A 25,558-nucleotide genomic window follows, 5' to 3' on the forward strand; every position below is an offset into this window, starting at 1 on the left:
TGCTTTAGGACACCCTGCGATAGGTCTCACCAGTAATTAAACAATTTAAATTTGTGTGAGCACAGCACACAAACACACGAGCTTCAAATAAGGCACTAAGCCAGCCAAAGCCTTTTGCTTCTTGTAAATACACACGTGCCTAATTAACTGGCTGAGAGACCTGGATCAAAGCAGAGGTTTTTCAATCTTTCTATTACCATGCATGTTTCTCTGCTTTAAGGGAAATGAACATTTGAAAATGAAAGGGCATTAAAATAGTGTTTGCTGACTAAAACCACTTCAGATATAATTTTCATATTGTATCTTTCCATTACGGTAACCTTGGATCTGCTGTTATTACACATGCCTCTTTCAGTGTTCCACAACACAAGCCCATTGTCTTCAATTTGCCCAAGGGGTGGATCAAGAGAGAACAAAAGGGCGTGTGAAATGAGCTAGCTGGCATGCACAGCATGTTCTGTTCTCTTGATAAACATCCCTATTAAAGGTGCCCACAGAAAACACAGGTATAACATAGAATCATGCTGGAAGAGACCTTGAGAGGTCATCTAGTCCAGCCCCCTGCATTGAGGCAGGACCAAGTAAACTTAGTCCACCCCGAGAGCTGTTTGTCTAACCGGTTGTTAAAAACCTCCAGTGATGAGGATTTGACAACCTCCCTTGGAAGCCTATTCCAGTGCATAACTATCCTGAAAGTTAGAAAGTTTCTCCTAATATCTAACCAAAATCTCCCTGGCTGCCCAGTAAGCCAATTCTTGTCCTATCTTCAGTGGACATGGAAAACAATTGATCACCGTCCTCTTTTGTAACAGCCCTTAACATATTTGAAGATTATCAGGTCTCCCCTCAGTCTTTTTTTTCTCAAGACTAAATATGCTCAGTTTTTTTAACCTTTCCACATAGCTCAGGTTTTCTAAACATTCTGTAATTTTTGTTGCTCTCCTCTGGAATCTCTCTAATTTGTCCACATCTTTCTTAAAGTGTGGTGCCCAGACCTGGAGACAGCACTCCAGCTGAGTCCTCACCGGTGCCAAGTAAAGTGGGACAATTACCTCCCGCATTTTACATATGACATGCCATAATATTAGCATTGTTTGCAAGTGCATCACATTATTGGCTCATATTTAAGTTGTGATCCACTATAATCAACAGATCCTTTTCAGAAGTACTTCCACTATCCAGTCATTCCCCCATTTTATAGTTGTGCATTTGATTTTTCCTTTCTAAGTGTCATACTTTATATTTGTTTTTATTTAATTTCATCTTATTGATTTCAGACCAGTTCTCCAATTTGTCCAAGATTGTTTTGAATTCTAATCCTGTCCTCTGACCCCTCCCAGGTGGTCTCATCTTGCAAATTTGATAAGCATAAACTCCACTCCATCATCCAAATCATTAATGAAAATACTGAATAATAGCAGACCCAGGAGAGAGACCTATGCGCCCCACTAGATAACCTTCCCCTCTCTCCAGCCCCATCAGTTTGATAGCCAGCCATTGATAACTACTCTTTGAGTAAGATCTTTCAACCAGTTGTACACCCACTTTAATTTAATTTAGTCCCCATTTCCCTGGTTTGCCTATGAGAATGTTAGGTGGGACTGTGTAAAAACCCTTACTAAATCTAAATCATAACATCTATTCCTTCCCTCCTATCAACTAGGCCAGTAACCTTGTCAAAGAAGTGAGTTAAGATGGTTTGGCATAACTTGTTCTTGACAAATGCATGTTGGCTATTGCTTGTAACCCTATAATCCTCTAGGTGCTTACAAATGGATTGTTTGGTCATTTGTTCCTGTATCTTACCAGGTATAAAAGGCTGACTGGTCTATAGTTCCCTTGGTCCCATTTGTTCCTCTTTTTAAAGATAGGTACTATGTTTGCCCTTCTCCAGTCCTCTGGGACCTCACACATCCTCCATGAATTCTCAAAGATAATGCTAACTACTCTGAGATTGTTGCAGCTAGTTCCTTAAGTATCCTCGGGCACATTTATTCAAGTCCTGCTGACCTGAATATGTCTAATTTATCTAAATATACTTTCATCTGTTCTTTCCCTATTTTGGTTTGCATTCCTTCCCCCTTGTTAATATTGTATTAAGTATCTGGTCACAATTTTATCTTTTTAGTGAAGATTGAAGAAAAATAAGCATTAAACATCTCACTCTTCTTGATGCCATCCATTATTAGCTCTTCTTCCCTCCATGGAAGGATCTATGCTTTCCTTCATCATTTTCTTGCTCCTAGTGTATTTATAGAGCCTTTTCAAAAAGAAAAGGAGTACTTGTGGCACCTTAGAGACTAACAAATTTATTTGAGCATAAGCTTTCGTGAGCTACAGCTCACTTCATCAGATGCATTTGGTGGAAAATACAGAGGGGAGATTTATATACACACACAGAGAACATGAAACAATGGGTTTTATCATACACACTGTAAGGAGAGTGATCACTTAAGATGAGCCATCACCAGCAGCGGGGGGGGGGGGGAAGGAGGAAAACCTTTCATGGTGACAAGCAAGGTAGGCTATTTCCAGCAGTTAACAAGAACATCTGAGGAACAGTGGGAGGTGGAGTGGGGGGGAGAAATAACATGGGGAAATAGTTTTACTTTTTGAAATGACTCATCCATTCCCAGTCTCTATTCAAGCCTAAATTAATTGTATCCAGTTTGCAAATTAATTCCAATTCCGCAGTCTCTCGTTGGAGTCTGTTTTTGAAGTTTTTTGTCGAAGGATAGCCACCCTCAGGTCTGTAAGCGAGTGACCAGAGAGATTGAAGTGTTCTCCAATTGGTTTTTGAATGTTATAATTCTTGACGTCTGATTTGTGTCCATTTATTCTTTTACGTAGAGACTGTCCAGTTTGACCAATGTACATGGCAGAGGGGCATTGCTGGCACATGATGGCATATATCACAGTGGTAATTGCGCAGGTGAACGAGCCTCTGATAGTGTGGCTGATGTGATTAGGCCCTATGATGGTGTCCCCTGAATAGATATGTGGACAGAGTTGGCAACGGGCTTTGTTGCAAGGATAGGTTCCTGGGTTAGTGGTTCTGTTGTGTGGTGTATGGTTGCTGGTGAGTATTTGCTTCAGATTGGGGGGCTGTCTGTAAGCAAGGACTGGCCTGTCTATACTCTTAACCCAGCAGAAGAATCTGTCCCATCTCGGGGTCTCTCCTTTTGCCCCTCCACCCCCACGAACATGATACAGTTCTGTGGTGACCTAGAATCCTATTTTCGACGTCTCCGACTCAAGGAATATTTCCAACGCACCTCTGACCAACATATTAACCCACAGAGACCTTCCTACCAACACTGCAAAAAGAAGGATTCTGGGTGGACTCCTTCTGAAGGTCGAAACAACAGACTGGACTTCTACATAGACTGCTTCCGCCGACGTGCACAAGCTGAAATTGTGGAAAAGCAGCATCACTTGCCCCATAACCTCAGCTGTGCAGAACACAATGCCATCCACAGCCTCAGAAACAACTCTGATATCATAATCAAAAAGGCTGACAAAGGAGGTGCTGTCGTCATCATGAATAGGTCAGAGTACGAACAATAGGCTACTAGGCAGCTCTCCAACACCACTTTCTACAAGCCATTACTCTCTGAGCCCACTGAGAGTTACCAAAAGAAACTACAGCATTTGCTCAAGAAACTCCCAGAAAAAGCACAAGAATAAATCCGCACAGACACACCCTAGAACACTGACCTGGGATATTCTATCTGCTACCCAAGATCCATAAACCTGGAAATCCTGGACGCCCCATCATCTCAGGCATTGGCACCCTGACAGCAGGATTGTCTGGCTACGTAGACTCCCTCCTCAGTTACTAGCACTCCCAGCTATCTTCGAGACACCACTGACTTCCTGAGGAAACTACAGTCCATTGGTGATCTTCCTAAAAACACCATCCTAGCCACTATGGATGTAGAAGCCCTCTACACCAACATTCCACACAAAGATGGACTACAAGCCGTCAGGAACAGTATCCCTGATACTGTCACGGCTAACCTGGTGGCTGAACTTTGTGACTTTGTCCTCACCCATAACTATTTCATATTTGGGGACAATGTATACCTTCAAATCAGCGGCACTGCGATGGGTACCCGCATGGCCTCACAGTATGCCAACATTTTTATTGCTGACTTAGAACAACGCTTCCTCAGCTCTCGTCCCCTAATGCCCCTACTCTACTTGCGCTACATTGATGACATCTTCATCTGGACCCACGGAAAAGAAGCCCTTGAGGAATTCCACCATGATTTCAACAATTTCCATCCCACCATCAACCTCAGCCTGGACAAGTCCACACAAGAGATCCACTTCCTGGACACTACGGTGCTAATAAGCGATGGTCACATAACCACCACCCTATATCAGAAACCTACTGACCGCTATTCCTACCTACATGCCTCTAGCTTTCATCCAGATCATACCACACGATCCATTGTCTATAGCCAAGCTCTACGATATAACCGCATTTGCTCCAACCCCTCAGACAGAGACAAACACCTACAAGATCTCTATCATGCATTCCTACAACTACAATACCCACCTGCTGAAGTGAAGAAACGGATTGACAGAGCCAGAAAAGTACCCAGAAGTCACCTACTACACGACAGGCCCAACAAAGAAAATAACAGAATGCCACTAGCCATCACCTTCAGCCCCCAACTAAAACCTCTCCAACACATCATCAAGGCTCTACAACCTATCCTGAAGGATGACCCATCACTCTTACAGATCTTGGGAGACAGGCCAGTCCTTGCTTACAGACAGCCCCCCAATCTGAAGCAAATACTCACCAGCAACCACACACCACACAACAGAACCACTAACCCAGGAACCTATCCTTGCAACAAAGCCCGTTGCCAACTCTGTCCACATATCTATTCAGGGGACACCATCATAGGGCCTAATCACATCAGCCACACTATCAGAGGCTCGTTCACCTGCGCAACTACCACTGTGATATATGCCATCATGTGCCAGCAATGCCCCTCTGCCATGTACATTGGTCAAACTGGACAGTCTCTACATAAAAGAATAAATGGACACAAATCAGACGTCAAGAATTATAACATTCAAAAACCAATTGGAGAACACTTCAATCTCTCTGGTCACTCGCTTACAGACCTGAGGGTGGCTATCCTTCAACAAAAAAATCTTCAAAAACAGACTCCAACGAGAGACTGCGGAATTGGAATTAATTTGCAAACTGGATACAATTAATTTAGGCTTGAATAGAGACTGGGAATGGATGAGTCATTTCAAAAAGTAAAACTATTTCCCCATGTTATTTCTCCCCCCCACTCCACCCCCCACTGTTCCTCAGATGTTCTTGTTAACTGCTGGAAATAGCCTACCTTGCTTGTCACCATGAAAGGTTTTCCTCCTTTCCCCCCACCCCCGCTGCTGGTGATGGCTCATCTTAAGTGATCACTCTCCTTACAGTGTGTATGATAAAACCCATTGTTTCATGTTCTCTGTGTGTGTATATACATCTCCCCTCTGTATTTTCCACCAAATGCATCCGATGAAGTGAGCTGTAGCTCACGAAAGCTTATGCTCAAATAAATTTGTTAGTCTCTAAGGTACCACAAGTACTCCTTTTCTTTTTGCGAATACAGACTAACAGGGCTGCTACTCTAGAGCCTTTTCTATTGCCTTTGATGTCCCTTGCTAGGAGTAACTCATTTGATGCCTTATCCTTCCTGATTTTTTGTCCCTACATATTTGTGCTATTCTTTTGTACTCATCCTTAGCAATTTGACCACATTTCACTTTTTGTAAGGTTCCTTTTTGATTTTCAGGTCATTAAAGAGATCCTGATGGAGCCATATTGGCCTCTTACCATTCTCCTTCTCTTTCTTTTGCATCAGGAGTGTTTCCTCTTGCACCTTTAGTGTTGTCTCTTTGAAGAATGGCCTGCTCTCCTGAACTCCTTTTCTCCTTAGATTTTCTTTCTTTAGGGACCTTACCTACCAGTTCTCTGAGTTTGTTAAAGTCTGATTGTCCTCATCCCACTGCTCCCATTCCTTCCTTTTTTAGAATCATGAAATCTATCCTTTCATGATCACTTTCACCCAAATTGCCTTCTATCTTCAGATTCACAGCCAGTCCCTCCCTGTTAGGCAGAATCAAATCCAACATGGCTATCCCCCGGTCAGTTCCTCCACCTTCTGAAACATAAAGTTGTCCCCAATACAATCCAAGAATTTATTGGATATTTTGTATTTTGTCATGTTACTTTTCCAAAAGATGGTGGGGTAGTTAACCCCCTGTAATGGGTTTTACAAACCCCATATTGAGCCTAGGCAGAAGAGAGAGGAGAGTCTCTCCTGCTTACAGGCAATCCGCTTGATTGCACCTCCACATGGCTGCCAGAACTGCCAATCATGGAGACAGGCACCCACAGTTGTGACCAATATAGAAAACAAGACAGGCTGTAAAGGGGAGAATACGGAGAGGGAGGCAGAAAGGCCTGAGACAGCGAAGCGGTGACAGCCCTATGCCAGGCTGCCTCTGAGAAAGCAACCAGGAGACTGCAAGCCCTGGAGTTGAAGGGCTGATAGACTCCATTTAAGATGAGAGTTCATGGACTGAAAACAAATTGAAGAGGGATAGTTAGGAGAAGCTGGGACCCCTCAGAAGACTACATCAAGAGATTCTGACACCCCCATTACTACCAGGTCTTATGTCTTGGATATTTCTGTTTTGTTCTAGAAATGCCTCATTCGCCACCTTCTCTTGATTTAGTGGTCTGTAGTAGACTCCTATCTTGACATAGCCTCTGCTTTTTTTTCCCCTCTTATCCTCACCCACGGGCTTTCAACTGCTCTGCCTCTCAATTCCATCTACATCTCAGAGTAAGTGCATATATCGCTGACGTATAATGCAACACTCCTGCCTTTTTCCCCCAGCCTGTGCTTCCTGAACAAGCTACACCACTCTATACCAATATTCCAGTTATGAGACTTATCCTACTAAGTCTCTGTGATGCCAGTTTAATCAGAATTTAGTTTATGGACTACCAGTTCTCTGTGTGTATTCCCAATGGTCACCCGTTTGTATATAGACATGTTGAGAAGATTCCCCCACTGTTATCCCTGTTGCTGCTCCTATGACCCTGTTGTTTGTAATGGATACTTCTTCTCATAACATTGTTTTGTAATATGATCAATGTCACAATTCAACAAGAAGAGGGGTTGATTTTGAAATAGATAATGGAAAAACAGCCCAACTCTAAGGACTGGATTCTGCCCTGCATTAGCTTGAGGAAGACTTCATGTCTAAAATTCCATGATGGGGCCATGCTAAGGACTGGAGAGCCTGTTTGGGCTCAGAGAAGAGGGCATTAAGGGCCTTTTTTGGTGTCATGGAAATGGAGAAGGGCTTAGAGAATAGGCAGGAGGGAGTATGTATTCACACCAAACCAAACCAAACCTTTAAGTGATTAGGTTTGGTCTGGGGAAAGAGGGTGAAGTTTCAAGCAAATTCTTGTTTTTTCTAAATGATTTCACCCAACTGTAATCTGAACATTATTCGTACTCAGCAGTTTTTAATAACAAATGTCATTAAGTATCTCAGTGCCCTCACTGAAAGACCCAGCCTCCCACCAAGCATAGGGATGTCTGTGCTTAAAAACAGTGGTTGAGAAAATAAATGCCAGTTACGTGATTTAATCACACAGCTCCCTGTAGTCAACTTGAAAAATCTTAACCACTCTGTGTATACAAATATATAATAAGTTGTATATATTTTAATAAGGAAAGAAAACTAACATCACTTAAATCAAGTCCATTTTGGTCTTCTAAACTATTTTCCAAGGTCCCACAGTCAGGCAGAAAGCATACCGGATGAGTAAATCTGATCTGCTACCAAAGTTCCCCTATGGGACTTTATTTCCAAATGGTTTGCACAATTTTAGTCACACTGTTTATTGCACTGATGCACCTGATGATGTATATTGCACCTGATGGGGGTGTTAGTTTTTATTTATGTCAACTCCCACGGACAGCTGTCAGTGGGTGTTTTGCCTGAGCAAGCGCTGACTAAAAGTTGAGTAAAGATTTTTCAGGATTAGTCTCTATTTTAACCTGATATAGAGCCAATATCAAAAGTAACCCCCACAGGGTCATGCAATGCCCTCAGTCCATGGCTAAAGTTCTCATTGCTGTCTATAGGACTTGCAGCATGCATTGATCAAGAGCAACATATGGCCCTCAGTGTTAGACCAGAGCTGTTAAACACTTTCTTTATCCCTTCTCCAGCAAGGAACTGGCAACCTTTACAGAAAGGAACCCATCAACCAACCTCTCAGCTGTTGAGTCACCACTGCCAGGTGGATGGATTATGCACAGATTAAAATGTCATAATTAAAATCTTTCAAAGCATGAAAAAATATTTATTCATGACTTTTTGGAGATTCTTGTATTCAGGATCAGCAGGAGCTCAAATGCTACATATTTCGAAAAAAAGTGCTGAATTTTATCCTCCAATATTTTTGAGGCCCTGCACCTGCATGGTCAAAGACATTCTTGACCCTAGTCGTCATCAGTCATATGACAGGGAATTTTTTGCTAGCTTGTTTCTGTCATGGTTCAGGGCAATATTCCCCCTCTGTGGCTCTTGAAGGCACCCATTCCTGACTCCTCAGCCCTCACCTCATTTGGGTAGAGACCTGTGTGTGTCACCCTCATGATCAGAGGTTTTCAGGCTGCACGGTACCTTGCCTACATTGTTATCTCCTGCAAACAGACCAGAGTCTGTGCTTTGCTAACTCGCCGAAGGCTATGAGCAGCTGTAATTGCCAGCAGTCACAAGTTACCCCATAGCCCTTTCTAAGCAAGCACATTTATTATTAAGGTGAAAGCATTGCAGAGAAGATGTTTAAAAACAATAAAAGCACCTGCACACATGCTAAAAAGCTTACTGGAGATCATTCCCAATTTCAGAAAGGGCTCTGGTAGGAGTCAGTCCTTAAAACCTGAGAAAAGGTTTTTTCTGTTATTACAATTTCACAACAGTTTAGTGCAGAACTGGCACCTCCTTCCTCCACCCCCAGGAATAGATAAGTCTTTCCTTTACACAGTTTTGGCCTTTGATAATGAAACACTGGGAACAGTTAATCAGCAGACAACAGTCTCTTCCTCATGGCATAGCTTCAAAAAATTCCTCTGGAAAACCACTTGATGCTGTTTTGTCCCAAAAGTCCATTCTTGTGTGGCCTGTTGGTCAGTATAGTCCCTTGAAGTTTATAACACTTTCCAGGGTTCATATCCCCCTTCCCCCCCTAGAGAGAGGTTACGTTCAATCCTGGCCCACAGTAATACCTAAACCATTAATTTAATGCAATGGACCCTAACTATACTTAAACTTAATTCGATAAGGTCTCCCAGGGATATTGCAGGAAAATGTCATATCTGTCATGGTTTGTTTCACTTCTCTTTGTATTTTAAGCTTTCTATTTATTATTTTGTTCTGGGATGACTCAAACATCTTGCGAGTGGATACTCCCTCACTATTTTTTCCTGGCTGATAGGACACAAAGGATGAATGACAAGCAAATCCAATTCAATACAGGGAAGTGTTTTCAACATTCTCACTATGATTAAAGGCAAGGACAAATGCCAGATAATAGTGGCTTGGATTAGCCAAAACCTTTTGGCCCCATAATTGCTCTCCAGTTGGTGGAGCTGCTGGAAAAATTATTTTTGGGGGGATCACTTTGGTCAACAGGGCTGTTGATCCATACAATAAGGTCCTATTCCAGAGCCAACTGAAGTCAATGGAAAGAGTCCTATTGACTTTAGTGGGCCGTAATGCCTGAATCTAGTACTGAATAAAGCGAGCACCACCAAAGAAGAGATTACCTTCAGGAGTCACTTCAGACCTATCCTTCTTAGGAAAGTACAATACAATGGTATTTTATTTAGTATCTTTCAGAGAGACTGTATTACCTAACGCTTTGCATGTGCAGAGATGGGTAATACGATTAAATACTAACAGAGGAAGAAAATGAGGTTTGAAAACAGACAGAAGAGTGGCGAAGGCTGCAGAGACAGGAACACTGTTACATTTGGCAGAAACCTCAGAGAAACTTCCTACTTTACTTGTGGTAAGACAGTGTGAAGGAACAGACAGAAGGGAAAGTACTCCTGTCTTTCAGAACCCAAACATGTATTATTTAATACCTTTTTAAAGTAAAGGACTGCAAATTTTGTATATAGGTAGTCTACACCACCATATGTTGCTATCACTCTCACCCTCATCCTCCTTTGTCCACCATCTTTGCTTTCAGTTATACCAACTTTTGTTGCTTCTCGTCTTCAGGTGTAAGCTCTTTGGGGCTGTCTGCTGTGAATGAGGCAGAGCAGGGACTTGGATCTGGGTCTCCCACATCCCAGGCATGTGTCCTAAAAGCGGGTCAGGAAGAGAGTTTCTCTCTCTCCCTCTACCCCCTGAACTGAAAAGCTCAGGTTTTGGACACAGACAACCCCCACTCCCTTTCCAAAGTGAAAATCTCAGTTTTCGATCTGAAAATGGACATTTCGCCAGAATTCAGTTTTCATGAAAATGTTGGAAAAGCTTCATTTTCACATCAATGCAGAACAAAAACAAATGTCAAAACCTTAAAAGTTGCCCCAAAACAAACTTGTGATCCTCTGATCTGTTCTACTATCCATCAATATGTTAATCATTTATGCATGCTTTCTGGTACTTGCAGGCACAAATCACTTTGGAGGAACATCCAAGTAATAGTTGCTGGAGGAAAATGGGAAGCTGGTTTGAGACACTGTTCAAAATCAGGCCCTTAGTCTTTCACATCAGGCTTTGCTATTCACTTATTTACTTATGATCACTTATTCGGGACCATACAGTGTCCTCGATCAATACAGTTAACTCCTAACACTAATCATTCTACTTGCTTGTGAAGGATTGTACACCGCAAGGCCTTAACAATATGTAAATATTGCATATGATTCTTCTTTAGGTTCCTGGTCAACTAAGGGCCAGTTCTAATATTTACACAGTAATCTGTTGCTCTGTATGATCCTGTACATGATTTAAACGTCACTTTTTCCTGACACTACTATAAATATATTCTTGTAATTTTCCACTCCCTCTGTAAATCATTATTGGCAAAGGGATTAATTAAATAATAGCTCTAAGAGTAGATGTGTGCAGTGTGTTTTCAACAAATGTGTACATACCTTTTGTTTACTTGGGTGAGTTTGCAGATGCTGTGTGTTTGCTTTGCTCACAGACAGGTTTTTATTAATATTTATTGTGCTTAACGGATTAGACCCTCTGGCAGTGATTTGCATGGGTTTGTACCTCTGGTTTTGCTTTCAGTTTCAGGTTTTATCAAACCCACAATCCAAAAGCAATCATCAGCTGAAACTACCAGCTTTCTCCTGATTCATATATTCTGCCATGCTTGTTCAAAATCCTCCTCAAATTTGCTAGTCATGTTTAGTGAATCATTCAATGGATGGTTTGAATTTCAAATATATAATATAGCCTGAAACCTAGTGAGTTTCCCTGGGTTTGGGTTTTCATTGCAAATGTTTTGCACAGCTCTAGTCTTAAACAAATTATGGTAAACTTGTGTAAAACCTCCACCATCATACTCACCCTCCATCTCAAGGGCCTAGTATGTCAAAAGGGCATGCCTGTCTGTGGTACTTGTGATAAGACACAACTTGTCAGATGTGCACTCAAGAAGAAAGGAACATTTACCAGAAAGGGTCTGCACGTGTTATTGGAACCTTCCCCATTCTGGCTTAGAGTATTTTCCTTTTTTCTAGGTTGTGAGTCTGTTTAAATCCTGACACAATGGGATTTAAACACTTATTTCCTCCTCCTGCCATTTTTAAATGCCAGCTACCTATAAATAACATCAAGCAGCAGGACCAGGGGTGTTCAGTCTGCTTTCCCTCAGATTTTCATTGCAAGATGTCAGTGAAGGAAACTCTGTGCTAGTTACTGATTGGAATGCTATTTTAGGTCTGTGGTTTATTGTCTTTGTCCAGGAAATATTGGAAGGGCAGCTATCTTCATTCTCATTCCCATTCCCCCTGAACGTGGAGTGGATACATCTTTCTGTAACTCTGAAAGCAAAAGAAAAGTAAGATACCTCGTGTAGTTATTTAATACCTCCATCAAATTAAGGCAGAATAAACATACAGTTACCAAACCCCCATTAATATTCCTCTCACCAAAGAGAACTTCTTCAAAGTAAATAAAATTAACCATAGTATTTATTTAAGGCACAATTTTCCTGCTTGCTTAACTACTCATTAATAGAATCTGGGTACAAAGTGCAAATTACTCTCCAGCACTATTATTGCTGGTACTGAGTCAAACTAAAATAACCTAAAACACCATCATAGGATCTAATCACATCAGCCACGCCATCAGGGGCTCGTTCACCTGCACATCTACCAATGTGATATGTGCCAGCAATGCCCCTCTGCCATGTACATTGGCCATGTACAGTCTCTACGCAAAAGAATAAATGGACACAAATCTGACATCAGGAATCATAACATTCAAAAACCAGTATGAGAACACTTCAATCTCTCTGGTCACTCAGTAACAGACTTAAAGGTGGCAATTTTGCAACAGAAAAACTTCAAAAACAGACTCCAACAAGAAACTTCTGAACTTGAATTGATTTGCAAACTAGAAACCATTAACTCAGGCTTGAATATAGACTGGGAGTGGCTGGGTCATTACACTAATTGAATCTATTTCCCCACGTTACGTATCACCACACCTCTTGTCAACTGTCTGAAATGGGCCATCTTGATTATCACTACAAAAGTTTTTTTTGTCCTCCTGATAATAGCTCATCTTAATTAACTAGCCTCTTAGAGTTTGTCTGGCAACTTCCACCTTTTCATATTTTCTGTATGTATATATATCCTCTTACTATATGTTCCTTTCTATGCATCTGATGAAGTGGGCTGTAGCCCACGAAAGCTTATGCTCAAATAAATGTTAGTCTGTATCCGCAAAAAGAACAAGAGTACTTGTAGCACCTTAGAGACTAACACGACTGCTACTATGAAACCTAAAACAATCTTGACTATCAGCCTATCTGTCACAGGGCCTTTGATTGCCCTCATACTAAGGGACCCCTGTACCCACAAATCAGCATGAGACCTCTTCTGGGTGCAATCACGAGTGCCTTTTATTTACAGTGTCAGCTCCCATCACCTTCTGTTTACAGATGGCTCCAAACTAGCAACCTAGGAGGGGGACAGCTAGCTTCTCCAGCAAGCAGGGATATCCAGCCCATAGCTCGCTCCTTCCTTTCTCTCCCCCACCCCTTTCACTTCCTTCCTGACAGCCCTATATAGACCCCTGGCTAATGAGGCCCACAGGTGCTTCCCTTCTATCAATTGGGTGTGACATACTGAGCCAGCCCCAATTAATGCTTCTTAATTGGAGCTGGTCTAACAGTGGGCTGGCTCAGGACCTTCTGGCCAGCACCCTGTTACACGATCCTTTTAAAGAAATTGATAGAAAAATGCTGGTCAATATTCCAGAGGGAAATATGCCTCCAACAGGATGTGTGGTAATCACTAACAAACCGCCACAAATCTATAATGTGTAACTGATTAATATACCCTTCTCTCATATCATACAGTGGCTTGTGTGTATAGCAGCCCTGTTCACTGTTAGTATATGTTAAACTCTGCACATCTGCTCCTTCAGTATTGGAGCTAGGGGAGATGACTGCCACCTACATGTGTTTTTTAACTTTTAACTTAGAGTCCCTTTTCATATGGTAAAAGCCCAAGCTATTGCATTGTTTCAGAGTAGTAGCCGTGTTAGTCTGTATCCACAAAAAGAAAAGGAGTACTTGTGGCACCTTAGAGACTAACAAATTTATTTGAGCATAAGCTTTTGTGAGCTACAGCTCTCTTCATCGGATGCATGCAGTGGAAAATACAGTGGGGAGATTTTATATATTGCATTCTCTACCTTTTTGTTTTTGAATATCATGAATGAGATTCTATAGCACCATCCCAAATAAGGAGAAACTTAACATTTTACACTGGTCTTCTTTACCCTGAATATTGTCACCCAGAGTTTCACAGGCCTCCTGGCTCTACTCCTTTCCATTTGGAAAGTTAGAGGTGGTGTTAAGATTGATATCTAGAAGCAGTGCAAAGTTTATACATTTCCTAGACTGAATGGACTATGTAAGCTTTATTTCCAATATTCTTCCTTTTCTGGTCATGCCTCACCTATTTTCTGGTGTACCTGTTCAGTAGTATCAATCTGCCTTACATTTTGAAACCAATGCTATTCTGTGGATCATGGTCTTAGAAAAGGGTCATGGCTGTGAATTCTGAGTGTTACCTGGGAATGGTGGACACTAATTGAAGCTCTACTTAACAAACTTCCTAAGTATCAAATCTGAGTTGCTGGGTCTTTAAAGCTCCAACCCCTTTGCCAAATAAATAGGTTAGAGAACTTCCAACTGGAAGTCGTGAGTCCAAGCTGTGAGAAATGAAACTCATTGTTTTGTTCTTCAATCAGATGAGACAAAGGGCCTGATTCTGACAGCCCCTCTCACACTAGGGAGCACTTTGCTCTGTGAGTAGCTCCACTGATTTCAGTGAGATTACAAATTATCCAGCGTGTGTAAGACTTTCAAAATGTGGTCCAAAGTGTTTTGTGGTAGCTTTAAAAATCTGAGCAAAAGAAGCAAAAACAGAGAAGCATTGAATTGCTATCTCATAAAGGTGATTTCTTTCTGTATATGAAGCTGAGATCTATCCTCCAGCTTCAACTATTCTGAACTGAATTTTTCATGTTTCACATCAACCTAGCTAAATAAAAAATGAGACAAATTGTTATTGTAACATTGTTATTTTAATCACACAGAAATAAAGCAATTCAGAGTAAAGAGTCCTTTAGGAATCTTATATCTGTCTCCTTGTATGTATGCATTGCAATAAGGTCTTCCTTTCATAAACACAAAATATGTCTGCAATCATAATTTTGTGCATGTAGGATTGTGTGGATAATGTTGTTCCTTTGTATTATTTGCCACATGACGTTGTCCAGTACTTTGAGATCATCTAATAAAGGACCCTGCTGAAAGATAGATGTGCGAAGAAGGCAGAGTTCCAGTTGTTCGAGGAACACTAGCTATGAATTTCCAGGTTTCAGAGTAGCAGCCGTGTTAGTCTGTATTTGCAAAAAGAAAAGGAGTACTTGTGGCACCTTAGAGACTAACACATTTATTTGAGCATAAGCTTTCATGAGCTAATGCATCCGATGAAGTGAGCTGTAGTTCACAAAAGCTTATGCTCAAATAAATTTGTTAGTCTCTAAGGTGCCACAAGTACTCCTTTTCTTTTTATGAATTTCCAGACTCTTGCATGATTCAACTTTCAAGCTTAACATTACAATACTGAAGCTTTAGAATAGAAGTGTCCTCTCAACTGTAATTTGAGTGTCTCTACTGCAACACCAACATATAAAATGCTTAAGGGGAAGATTTTCAAAGGCACAAAGAACACTTAGGGTACATCTATATTTTGAGTTATCAGGTGTGATTCCCAGCTTTCATAGATGTACCTGCACTATCTCTGCTTGAGCTAGTGCCTAAAACTAATAGTGTGTCAGTGGCGGCATGGATGGTGACTTACTCTAGCTGCCCAAATCAGACCCCGGGGGGCAGGCAGGATTGTACTTGGGGCAGCTGGCCCGACCGGCCACCAGCACTGCCACAGATGCACTGCTATTTTTAGGCACTAGCTCAAGCAGAGCTGGCATGGGTATGTCTCCGCAAGCTGGGAATCACAAATCGCAACTCAAATATAGATGTATCCTTAAATGCCCAACTTCCATCTTCCCTTCGAATGGTTTGAGAAACTATTTGTATTGATTTATAAGCAATATTTTAACTAGGACCTGTTCCAGGCTCTAGACTAGACAGTCTTCAAAATGTCTTATTTTCTCATGAACTAGCAAATCCCCCAATTTTAGTGTTCCAATTACCAAGCAAGCACTTCTAACTGCAGCAAACCCAGAGTTCTGAAGACAAGTTTTGGAATCAGTTGTTCCCAGTCCTGTTTTATGTACTGAAGAAGACGTTTTGTTATTGTATAGTATACTTGTTTTATATTGTTATTGTAAAGTGTCCGTTCCCATTAAATTACTGTATTTGGCCAACATTTCAAACTTGGGTGTTTTAAAATTGGCTGCCACCAGAATTCATGGCCTGATTTTTCAGAGGTGCTGATTGCCCCACAATTAGCACTGACGCCGGTGCAATTGTAGAAGCTGAGTACTCCTGAAATCTAAATATGGATTTAGAAGTCTAACAATATTTGAAAATATTGACCTTGACATCTGGATTGTATGGTACTAAAGAGATTTTTAATAGTTTCATTGTGATCTCTTCTTCTAGGGATCAACTTAACTCTTTACTGAAGACGTATAACTATTTTTATGCTGACCAAGAGAATCTGCAACTCTCCTATAATCAGGTAAGGAATGTAAGCAAACAGAAACTGTCTATTTGAAAAGCACAGCAAGAGGGGGTGCTAATGAGCTATTGGTACATACTGCAGGTGAACTGTGGAATATGGGATTTCAAATACCTTAGGAGTGCATTAGTGGCACATTAATGTACAAGATGGAGTGTGCTTCTTCAGTTATAACATAAGTCTTTACAATATAAAAAAGCAAGCATGACAGCCAAATTCTACAGTCCCATTCTTCAAGAGTGGTGGAGCACTGAAAGTTACAGATCAAGGTTAGGTAAGTCATAAAAAGGGGAGGAGTTATTGACTCAGCAGCAGGAGCTCCCTGCCACCCCACTCCTTAGATGCCAGGGAGTCGTACTTGGAGAGCTCGACAAGGATCCAGAATCATCAGCTGAGGGAGGTAGAGTTGTGCCAGGACACGCTGTACCTCCCCCAACCCAAGGGAGGAAATTGCATGGTCACTGATGCTCAAGTTTGCTGTAACTTTTTCAGCATCCTCCTCAACACAGGGAAACCCCCACTAGGCGCCTCTGGGGACAGCAGCAGTCAGGGTAGATCTTGGTAGCACAATCCTGGCATGGGCCATAGGGGCCAGGGGCTGATGTGGAGGCAAGGAACCTTTGAGTGAATGGGTCTTGTTTCTGGTGTGTCCCCCAAGATCCCCTGGTTTCGAGGTCTGATTCATTCATCCTCTTCCACAGTGGAGAGCCTCCACTCTTCTGCCCCCATGAGAACACATGGGACCCTCAGAGAAATAACCCTGGGAAAATAATCTGCAAAGGGGGAGCATGGGCTTCTCAATCTGTACTCACTCAAAACTCCACTAAGTCATTAAGAATTTTGTCACAGTAAGGGTGCTACGCAAGGACAACAGGATTTTGGCCTGATGCAAGGCCCACAAATATCAGTGAATATTGGAGTGGGCCCTTTCCCCTTAATTTACAACGTAGCCCTGCAGTGTGGTCCCGCAATCCACTCTATGATTGCAAAATTCAGGCCAGGATTTAAGTAGACACTTTTTGGGGACACACCAGCCCAGACTTGGTTCCTCAGTCTGTGAGCTAGGGTGCCAGGGTTGTCTATATCAACACAGTAAAGCTGTACCTGGGCTCTCCTACCCGAGCTAGCTTGAATCCAAGCTTGGGGTGGGTAAGAGAAGCAGTGAAGACAGTGCATCAGGTGTTTCAGAGCGGGATAGTGAGTCAAGTATGTACCCAGGGTCTGTGCCAGGCTTGTGCTAACCAGAGGCTACCCCTTGTTAATACCTTCAATAAAATGCACTTTTCCTGTTGGCTTCACCATCTGACAGGCAGGACATGGCTCTTAGTTACAATTGTTTCCTGCAGCTTCACATGGAACCTGGTTCGCTAGGCCCATCATAACACTGCATTCCTGATTTTTTTTCAGCCAGAAGGCAGCAAACCAGTTATCGAAGGAATCCTGGCTATTTTTTGGGGAGTACGTTGTCCCATCTGGTTAAAAATCCAAGATGAGAAGCAAATTCCCCCTTTTGTGACTCTGAAGTCACCAGAGCGTATGGGTTCGTTCCCTAGTAAAAGGTAATATATTAACTTTTGTAAGCCTCATGCAGATTGATTCCCACAGTCCAACTGTGAAGATAAAAGAAAGATGACATTTGCACACCAGATTCTATAAAGGCTCTGCCTTTCTTTTGCATGGTGGAAGCCTGTACAAGGTTTCATTTCTTGCTTGTTTGGCCTTGTGACAGCTTCTGCAATGCAGAAAGCAGACACTTCTTTGCAATGAATCCAGGCTTTAAAGTGGGATTTAAAAGTAGTTCCAAAAATCAATGACAAAAAAGCCCAATCTCCTATATGGGCTACTTGCATACCTGAGACAGGGAACTCTGCGCGTGTGAACTGAATTCCCACAGCATTCTGCAGTTATGGTCGGGGAATGGCACATTTGCTTTCCTCCCCTCTCACCAGCAGATCCCCTGAGACAAGTGAAAGTTGTGTGCTTCCTCCTGAACCCTAAGCAGCAGCGTTGCTGCTAGGGAATCCTCCTCCATCCTCAACCCCTGAAAGGCCACTTTGGGAGAAAGCCAACTGAATCAGCATTAATTTAACCCACTAATGTCCCACAGGTTTCAGGGTGATGAAATCACAGAGATTCTGTCCCTGCCTCCAGGGTATAATTCTCAAATACAGCTGAGCAACCTGATTTCGATAATTTTCCTGATGACACTGCCTACAATGCCATATGGCCCATCTGTGACTTCTAGCAGCAGATATTCCTAACAGCCGGAGATGGAGCACTAAATGGAGAGGGTTCTGAGTTACTACAGAGAATTCTTTCCCAGGTGCCTGGCTGGTGGGTCTTGCCCACATGCTCAGGGTTCAACTCGTCACCATATTTGGGGTAAAGAAGGAATTTTTCCCCAGATCAGATTGGCAGAGACCCTGTTTTGTTTTGTTTTTTGTTTTTTTGCCTTCCTCTATAGTATGGGGCATGGGTCACTTGCAGGTTTAACCTAGTGCAATAATGGATTCTCTGTAACTTGAAGTCTTTAAATCATGATTTGAGGACTTCAGTAACTCAGCCAGAGGTTAGGGGTCTATTACTGGTATGGATAGGTGAGGTTCTGTGGCCTGCAATGTGCAGGAGGTCAGACTAGGTGATCACAATGGGCCCTCAAAGTCTGAGCTGAAATCCAAAACAGGATTTTTTTTTTTTTTTTTTTAGATAAAACACCAAGGTCATGGAAGTCATGGATTCTGTGGCTTTCCATGACTTCTGCAGCAGCCGGTGCTGGTTCAAGTGGCTGCCCTGGGCCAGCTGCAGCTGTTTGGGTGTGGGAGGGGGCTCAGGGCTGGGGCAGGGGATAGGGTGCAGTGCGGCACTTACCACCCACCGGCATGTCCCTGGAGCTCCTAGGCAGAGGGGCAAAAGGGCTCCGTGCGCTGCCCATGCCTGTAGGTGCCACCCCCGAAGCTTCCATTGGCTGCGGTTCCCAGCCAATGGGAGCTGCGGAGCCAGCACTTATGTCAGGAGCAGCACACACAGGTCCCCTGGTCACCCCTCCCCTAGGAGCTGCAGGGACACATGGAGCCAGGTGGGGAGCCTGCAAGCCCTGCCAACCCTCTTCCCCCCCTCCCCCAACAGGACCAGTGCAGGTCCTGGGCCATGCACCGCTGCCTGCCACCCCCATCCCACCCAGCACCAGCAGGGCTCCCAGGCCACCCCCCAGCAGCCCCGGATTGCTTCCGCAGAGCACCTGAAGCTCTGTGGCTGAAATTTTAGTTAGGAGTATATAGTAAAAGTCATGGACAAGTCATGGCCATGAAGTTTTGTTTACTGACTGTGACCTGTCCATGACTTTAACTAAAAATACCTATAACTAAAACACAGCCTTAAGTATGAACCATCCACTTGATGATATGATCAGATTATTCTTCAAAGATAGTTTCTGACATGTTTGACGTTATTTGTTGAATATATTTTCATGCATGTTGTTTACTGCAGTACTTGATCAGTGCTGTAGTTGGTCAAAGACTATTTGTCAAATAATTTAATGAATAAAGGAATTATTTATAGAGAGAAAGTTGGGGCTTGTGGTTAAGGTACTTCATGGCACTTAGGAGAGCTAGGTTCCCACTGGGCCCAGTTGGTCCCAGTTGGGCCACAGATTTCCTGTGTGACCTCGGACAAGTCTCTTATTATTGTTTTAATTATATTATCACAGTGTCTAGGAGCCGCAACTTGTGGTGCCCTTGGTCCCACAATTCATGTTTAGTAAAACATGATATTGTGATGTGCTAAAGTTGCCTACTTTATACAATCAAATGAAAGACTCTAACATGATGTTTACAGTTCTGAACAGGAACGGCCATCTGTTACATGATGTTTGGCTGGAGCCTAAACTAAATTCACCCAATTAAAAAAAGAATATAAACCTGTAAATATATGCTTGATCCCTGTTTCAGGGGGATGATGCGCTGGGGAGAAGTTCATAATCTCCATCAAATTAACGAAGAGACACCAAGTTCTTCAGAAGAACCCCCAAACCATGAGAAAGGTCAGTGTCAGTGTTCTTTATATATTCATCAGAAAGTCCTCTGATGTGGCTGCGCAGGAACAATTGATGATGAAATGTAGGCCTGTCTGTGGGGAGGAGTAATACGAGACATCTTGGGATATTTAGACCCTATGAATACACTATAATAAATAGTAGTGATGGCAATACATCTGCTCATTATCTATATAGCAATCAGCCCATAATACTGAATTATGCTGTCTCTATGGAGATTATCCCCAAAGACTCAATGGAATAACATACTGTTACTGGTGGCCAGTTCAAACAGCCAATAACTCTATGACTGCTGTATGAACACTACAAACCATTATACCTTCATACCAGCATCACCTATTGGCAAACAGCGATAGAAATGATGCTGCAAGCAGCACTGGGCTGTACTAAAAGGGAGGTGAAGTAGCTCTACACTGTGCTGATTTTGTTTTATTTTGTCCAGGTTGCTCCTCTTATGAGAGCAGCACCCTGAAGCCCAGGAGTGTGCAAGAGCTCAACTCCCTGACCCCTCCCAGAACCAGAACCATGAGTGATGCTGCACAAATGAGGAAAAGGGAAAATTCCCTCACAATAGCAAGAAAAGACACGGAAACGCTCAGGTTCTCCATTAATGGGCATTTCTACAACTACGAGGTGTGAATGCTCTCCTGTGCTAAAAGTTATTGTGAATGCAGCAGAGAATTGATGAGGTGAAATGCAACAATTTGTTTAAGGCTTGATTCTGCCCTAACCATCATCAGATGAAGTGTGGCATGAGAACCCAGCAGCCCAAGCCTCCAGAGAGCTCCCACACAGTGCGCTTGGCCATGTCTGCTGCACCGTGCTTAAGGAGGGAGCAGTGTCCTCCCTGCTCTGTGTCTGGCGAGCTCGACTGGCTGGTAAAAAGGGGGCATGGAGTCATGGCTCTGCCCACCCCCCATCCCTCCTTGCCCTGCTCCTGGCACCTAATACTGCTGGGGATGCTGTATTCCCTGGTCTGTGTTTGTCAGAGAAGGCAGGCCACAGAAGTGTGCCTTGCCCTTGGAAGAGAGGTTTGGGATGGTCCTTCATTCCTGTGGGATTTTGTTTGGCAGCCTTGGATCAGCCCCCAGGCAAGCTCTGTTTCCTGCAGAGGCAAGCGTTAGCCTTATGGCAAATGGTTCCATTGTGCCTGAGAAGCAGACTGTCGCCTTCACCCCCAGAGCTTTAACTATCCTAGGCCCAAACCATTGAGCGCCTTGAAGCAAAGGGCCAAGACTTTGAACCTGACTCAGTAGCCTCTGGGAAGCCAGCGTAGAGAGCAGGGGACTATGCATCTTTACTGCAATTCTGGACAGTACCTATACAATGGTCACTCCTTGTACTGGTACCACCCTGCCCACATGAGCTGACCAGAATCTTTCCCAGATGTGTTTGCTTACTGGGATAGCCCTCTGAGATGCATCTCCCAGTTTTACAAGGTCAACGGCAGTCATGGGACTTATTCCAACATGCAGTAATTCAGCATCGTCTCACCAATTGTAATTGTTGTATACAACCTTAAAATGTTTGGGTTTTTTAACGTTTTACTCTTGTTTTTCACCTCATTAATTTTTTTACCAGACATTAATTTAAGGTCTATTATCATAGGCTGTGACATGACAGGTACATTTGCTTCAATTTTCTCTTTCAGAGTCCCCAATAAATCCACTTCAGGCTCACTTGATTAAATAATACCCCTGTTTGGGGCCAGTTTCTTACCAAAACACAGTTCATTGATTCCTCAACAAAAATCCCAAGAGCAGTCCATTTCCCATATCCCCCATACCTAGTCCTTTCACCCGTGCTCTCCCCAGCAAGTGTCCCGTCAATCTCTCTGCTGGAAGTCCTTCCATAGCACAGTCCGGTGTCTTCCTCTTCCGCCACACCTAGGCTCCTCATTGGCCCTCTTCTGCCAGGATGGCTAGCCCAGCCCTTCCAGCTGGAGCTCAACCCTGCACTTCCCAGCAGGATCCCCACAGCCCCTCTGCTGGGAGATCATCTTTACCAGGGGAGTGTCCCTCGCTCTCCCGGGTCCTCTCACTTTTCCCCAGGTCTAGCTCTCCAACCTGGAGACATCAGTGGGTAATCCCCTCCGGTGCCCCCCTTGTCTTTCACTCCTCTCCAGCCCTGGCACTCTGGCTTGGGGAGGTTAGCCGATAAACCCGTCTTGCTGATTTCCTTCCTTCAGGCATCTTTCTCCCAGGAAACATCTTCTGGTTCTGGCAACTGTCAGCTTTCCCTTTTCCTGACCTCACTCGGCTGCTCTGATTCACCCAGTGTCTCTCTCACTGGGTGTCTCCAACTCACCAGGTCTTGCTCTCATCCTGGTCTCTTTTGTCCAGCTGCCCTGATCTGTTATAGTCCCAGGTGCTTCCCTGCCCTTTTAATTGGCCATATTGGGAGCCCCTGCTCTGGCCCACGGGCTATGGACCTATTTCATTCCCCAGGGCCAGGCACACTGTGACAATCTTTACATACAACAAGGTTATAACCATAGTCTTTGGCCCTACTGAACTAAGCTACTACACTTCAACCTCCCTGGTCACTCAGTTTCAGACCTAAAAGTCACAATTCTCCAACAACAAAAACTTCAAAAACAGACTCTAGTGAGAAACTTCAGAATTGGAATTAATTTGCAAACTGGACACCATTAAATTAGGCTTGAATAAAGACTGGGAGTGGATGGGACATTACACAAAGTAAAAACTATTTCCCCATGCTAATTTTCCCCCTATTGTTACTCGCATCTTCTTGTCAACTGTTGAAAATGGGCCATCCTGATTATCACTAGAAAAGTTTTTTTTAACCTGCTGATAATAGCCCACCATATTTGATTGGTCTTGTTACAGTTGGTATGGCAACACCCACTTTTTCATGTTCTGTGTATATATATCTTCCTACTGTATTTTCCACTGCATGCATCTGATGAAGTGGGTTTTAGCCCACGAAAGGTTATGCCCAAATAAATTTGTTAGTCTTTAAGGGCAGGTCTTCACTACCTGCCGGATTAGTGGGTATTGATCGATCTATCAGGGATTGATTTATCGCATCTCGTCTAGATGTGATAAATCGATCCCCAAACGTGCTCCCCGTCGACTCCAGAGCTCCAGCTCACGAGAGGCAGAAGCGGAGTCGACGGGGGAGCAGCAGCGATCTACTTGCTGCCATCCTCATGGCCAGGTAAGTCGACTTAATATAAGCTGACTTCAGCTGTTCTATTCGCGTAGCTGAAGTTGCATATCTTAGGTACCCCCCGCCTCCCCCGTGTAGACCAGGGCTAAGTACCCCTCATTCTTTTTGCTGATACAGACTAACATGGCTACTCCTCTGAAACCTGAGCCAAATTCAGCACTCAGATCTGCTGGGGAAAATGCAGACTAGCTTCATTAAAATCAGTGGAATACCCCCAGTGATATAACTGATATCAGAATTTTGGCCTATTGTTTTTAGTGTTAAGAAATAAAACTATAACATAGGATTTTGCAGTAGAAATGCTGTCATAGGTATAACTATAGTAGCTCAGAATATCTTCATAATATTCTAATTAATTCTCATTATATTCTTTCTTCCTTCCTTTATAAGAAGCTAGGAAAAAAAACCACAAGAACCACACATTGCATAAGTCTGTTCACAGAAATATGTCACACTGAAAAAAATTGGGAATATTTACCATGCTTTTAAAATACGCAAAGTAGATTTCAAGGAGCAGACAATTTCAAGCAAAGAAAGAATAATATACACAAGTTGCATGACATCATGCATCATATTGTCCCAGATCGATTTTACACAAGTGTGTTTTCATCAAATAGGTATTAATGTCACATTTTGTTGTTGCTCTTGGTTTTTAGACATCTGTTTTCACTCCAGCCTTTGGATCAGAAACTAAAATAAGAATAAACAGTAACATGAAAACAGGAGAGGTAATTGAGCAACTACTGCGGAAATTTAAGGTAATTCTCTTTGTGTACGCTCACACACACAAATTGAATTCTGGAAAAGATAACCAGAATATAGAGATGCCTTCTGTTGCTGACTGTATCTAAGGACAGAAATATTAAGGAGACTTGCCACAAACAGAAAGTATAGCAAACAAAGTGTGCTATTGCCGCTTTTAAGGATGAAGGTAGGTTTTATTTTCCTAAGGCTTCATATGTGTTTTGAGACTAGTGACAAGTGTTTGATGCTGCTGTTACTCTAGTTTCCAGAGCAGGAGGAACTAGAGAATGACTTCATTATAACTACATTTACAGGAAGGAAAGCTGTACTATATCTTCAGCTTTTCCTAGCGAATGACTTCATTGTAACCACGTTTACAGTAAGGAAAGCTAATCTGTTGCTTACTGCACATGACCATGTCTCCCTCTAGTGCAGGCCCTCACAAATATGATTTGCTTATAGTTAGTGGCAGTTCATTAGACCACGCCAGTCAGGCTACAAAATGTATTTTGAAAACTTTTTTACTTAAATCTGTATGTTTATCAGTCAAGGACAAACTGATTTGATTTAAATGTCACAATTCACTCTGTCCAGTAGCAAAAGAGGCTCAATTCTTGGTATAACTAATAGTGCCTCCTGGATCTGCCTTGTTACCATGGCAATCTACCACCCAGGAGTCACTTTATAAGGGTGTTGCTGTGGTAACCACTGTTTGTGCAGTCATAGCAGGATTGTAGCAGTTAAACCCAGGCTGCAGGGGGTTTGCAGAAGGCAGGGATGGGACTTACACCCTGTGCCTTCCCAGCCTCAGCCCCCACGGGGCAGGCCCCGTTCATGAGGAGCCAACAGTAGCAACTCCAGCTGTCTGGTCTGCTTGCTGCTGTTTCCATATAAACAAGGTAAGCTTTTAATAGCTATTACATTGTGCGGGGTGGAAATAAATATTTTGTGATTTGTGCCTCACCTGCAAAAAAAAACAAAAAAAAAAACAAAACCCAACAACGGACGCCAGGTTCCACTGCTTACAGCAAAAGAAGTTTTC

General features: G+C 42.9%; 1 protein-coding gene across 7 annotated transcripts in view; it reads left to right on the top strand.

Annotated features, from left to right (window-relative positions):
• Positions 1 to 25,558, top strand: part of RASSF6 (Ras association domain family member 6) — a 42,172-nt gene that overhangs the window by 10,218 nt on the left and 6,396 nt on the right. For 6 of the 7 annotated variants that reach the window (XM_043513394.1, XM_043513393.1, XM_043513396.1 and 3 more), the window contains 5 exons: positions 16,451 to 16,529; positions 17,937 to 18,088; positions 20,477 to 20,568; positions 21,023 to 21,213; positions 24,429 to 24,530. In XM_043513394.1, coding sequence (XP_043369329.1) covers positions 16,451 to 16,529; positions 17,937 to 18,088; positions 20,477 to 20,568; positions 21,023 to 21,213; positions 24,429 to 24,530 — 616 coding nt within the window. Of the gene's footprint in view, positions 1 to 16,450; positions 16,530 to 17,230; positions 17,437 to 17,936; positions 18,089 to 20,476; positions 20,569 to 21,022; positions 21,214 to 24,428; positions 24,531 to 25,558 lie in introns of those variants that run through there. The other variant, XM_043513395.1, reaches the window with a different exon arrangement.

The sequence above is a fragment of the Dermochelys coriacea genome, chromosome 4 (genome assembly GCF_009764565.3).
Source record: "Dermochelys coriacea isolate rDerCor1 chromosome 4, rDerCor1.pri.v4, whole genome shotgun sequence".
Taxonomy (NCBI): Eukaryota; Metazoa; Chordata; order Testudines; family Dermochelyidae; genus Dermochelys; species Dermochelys coriacea.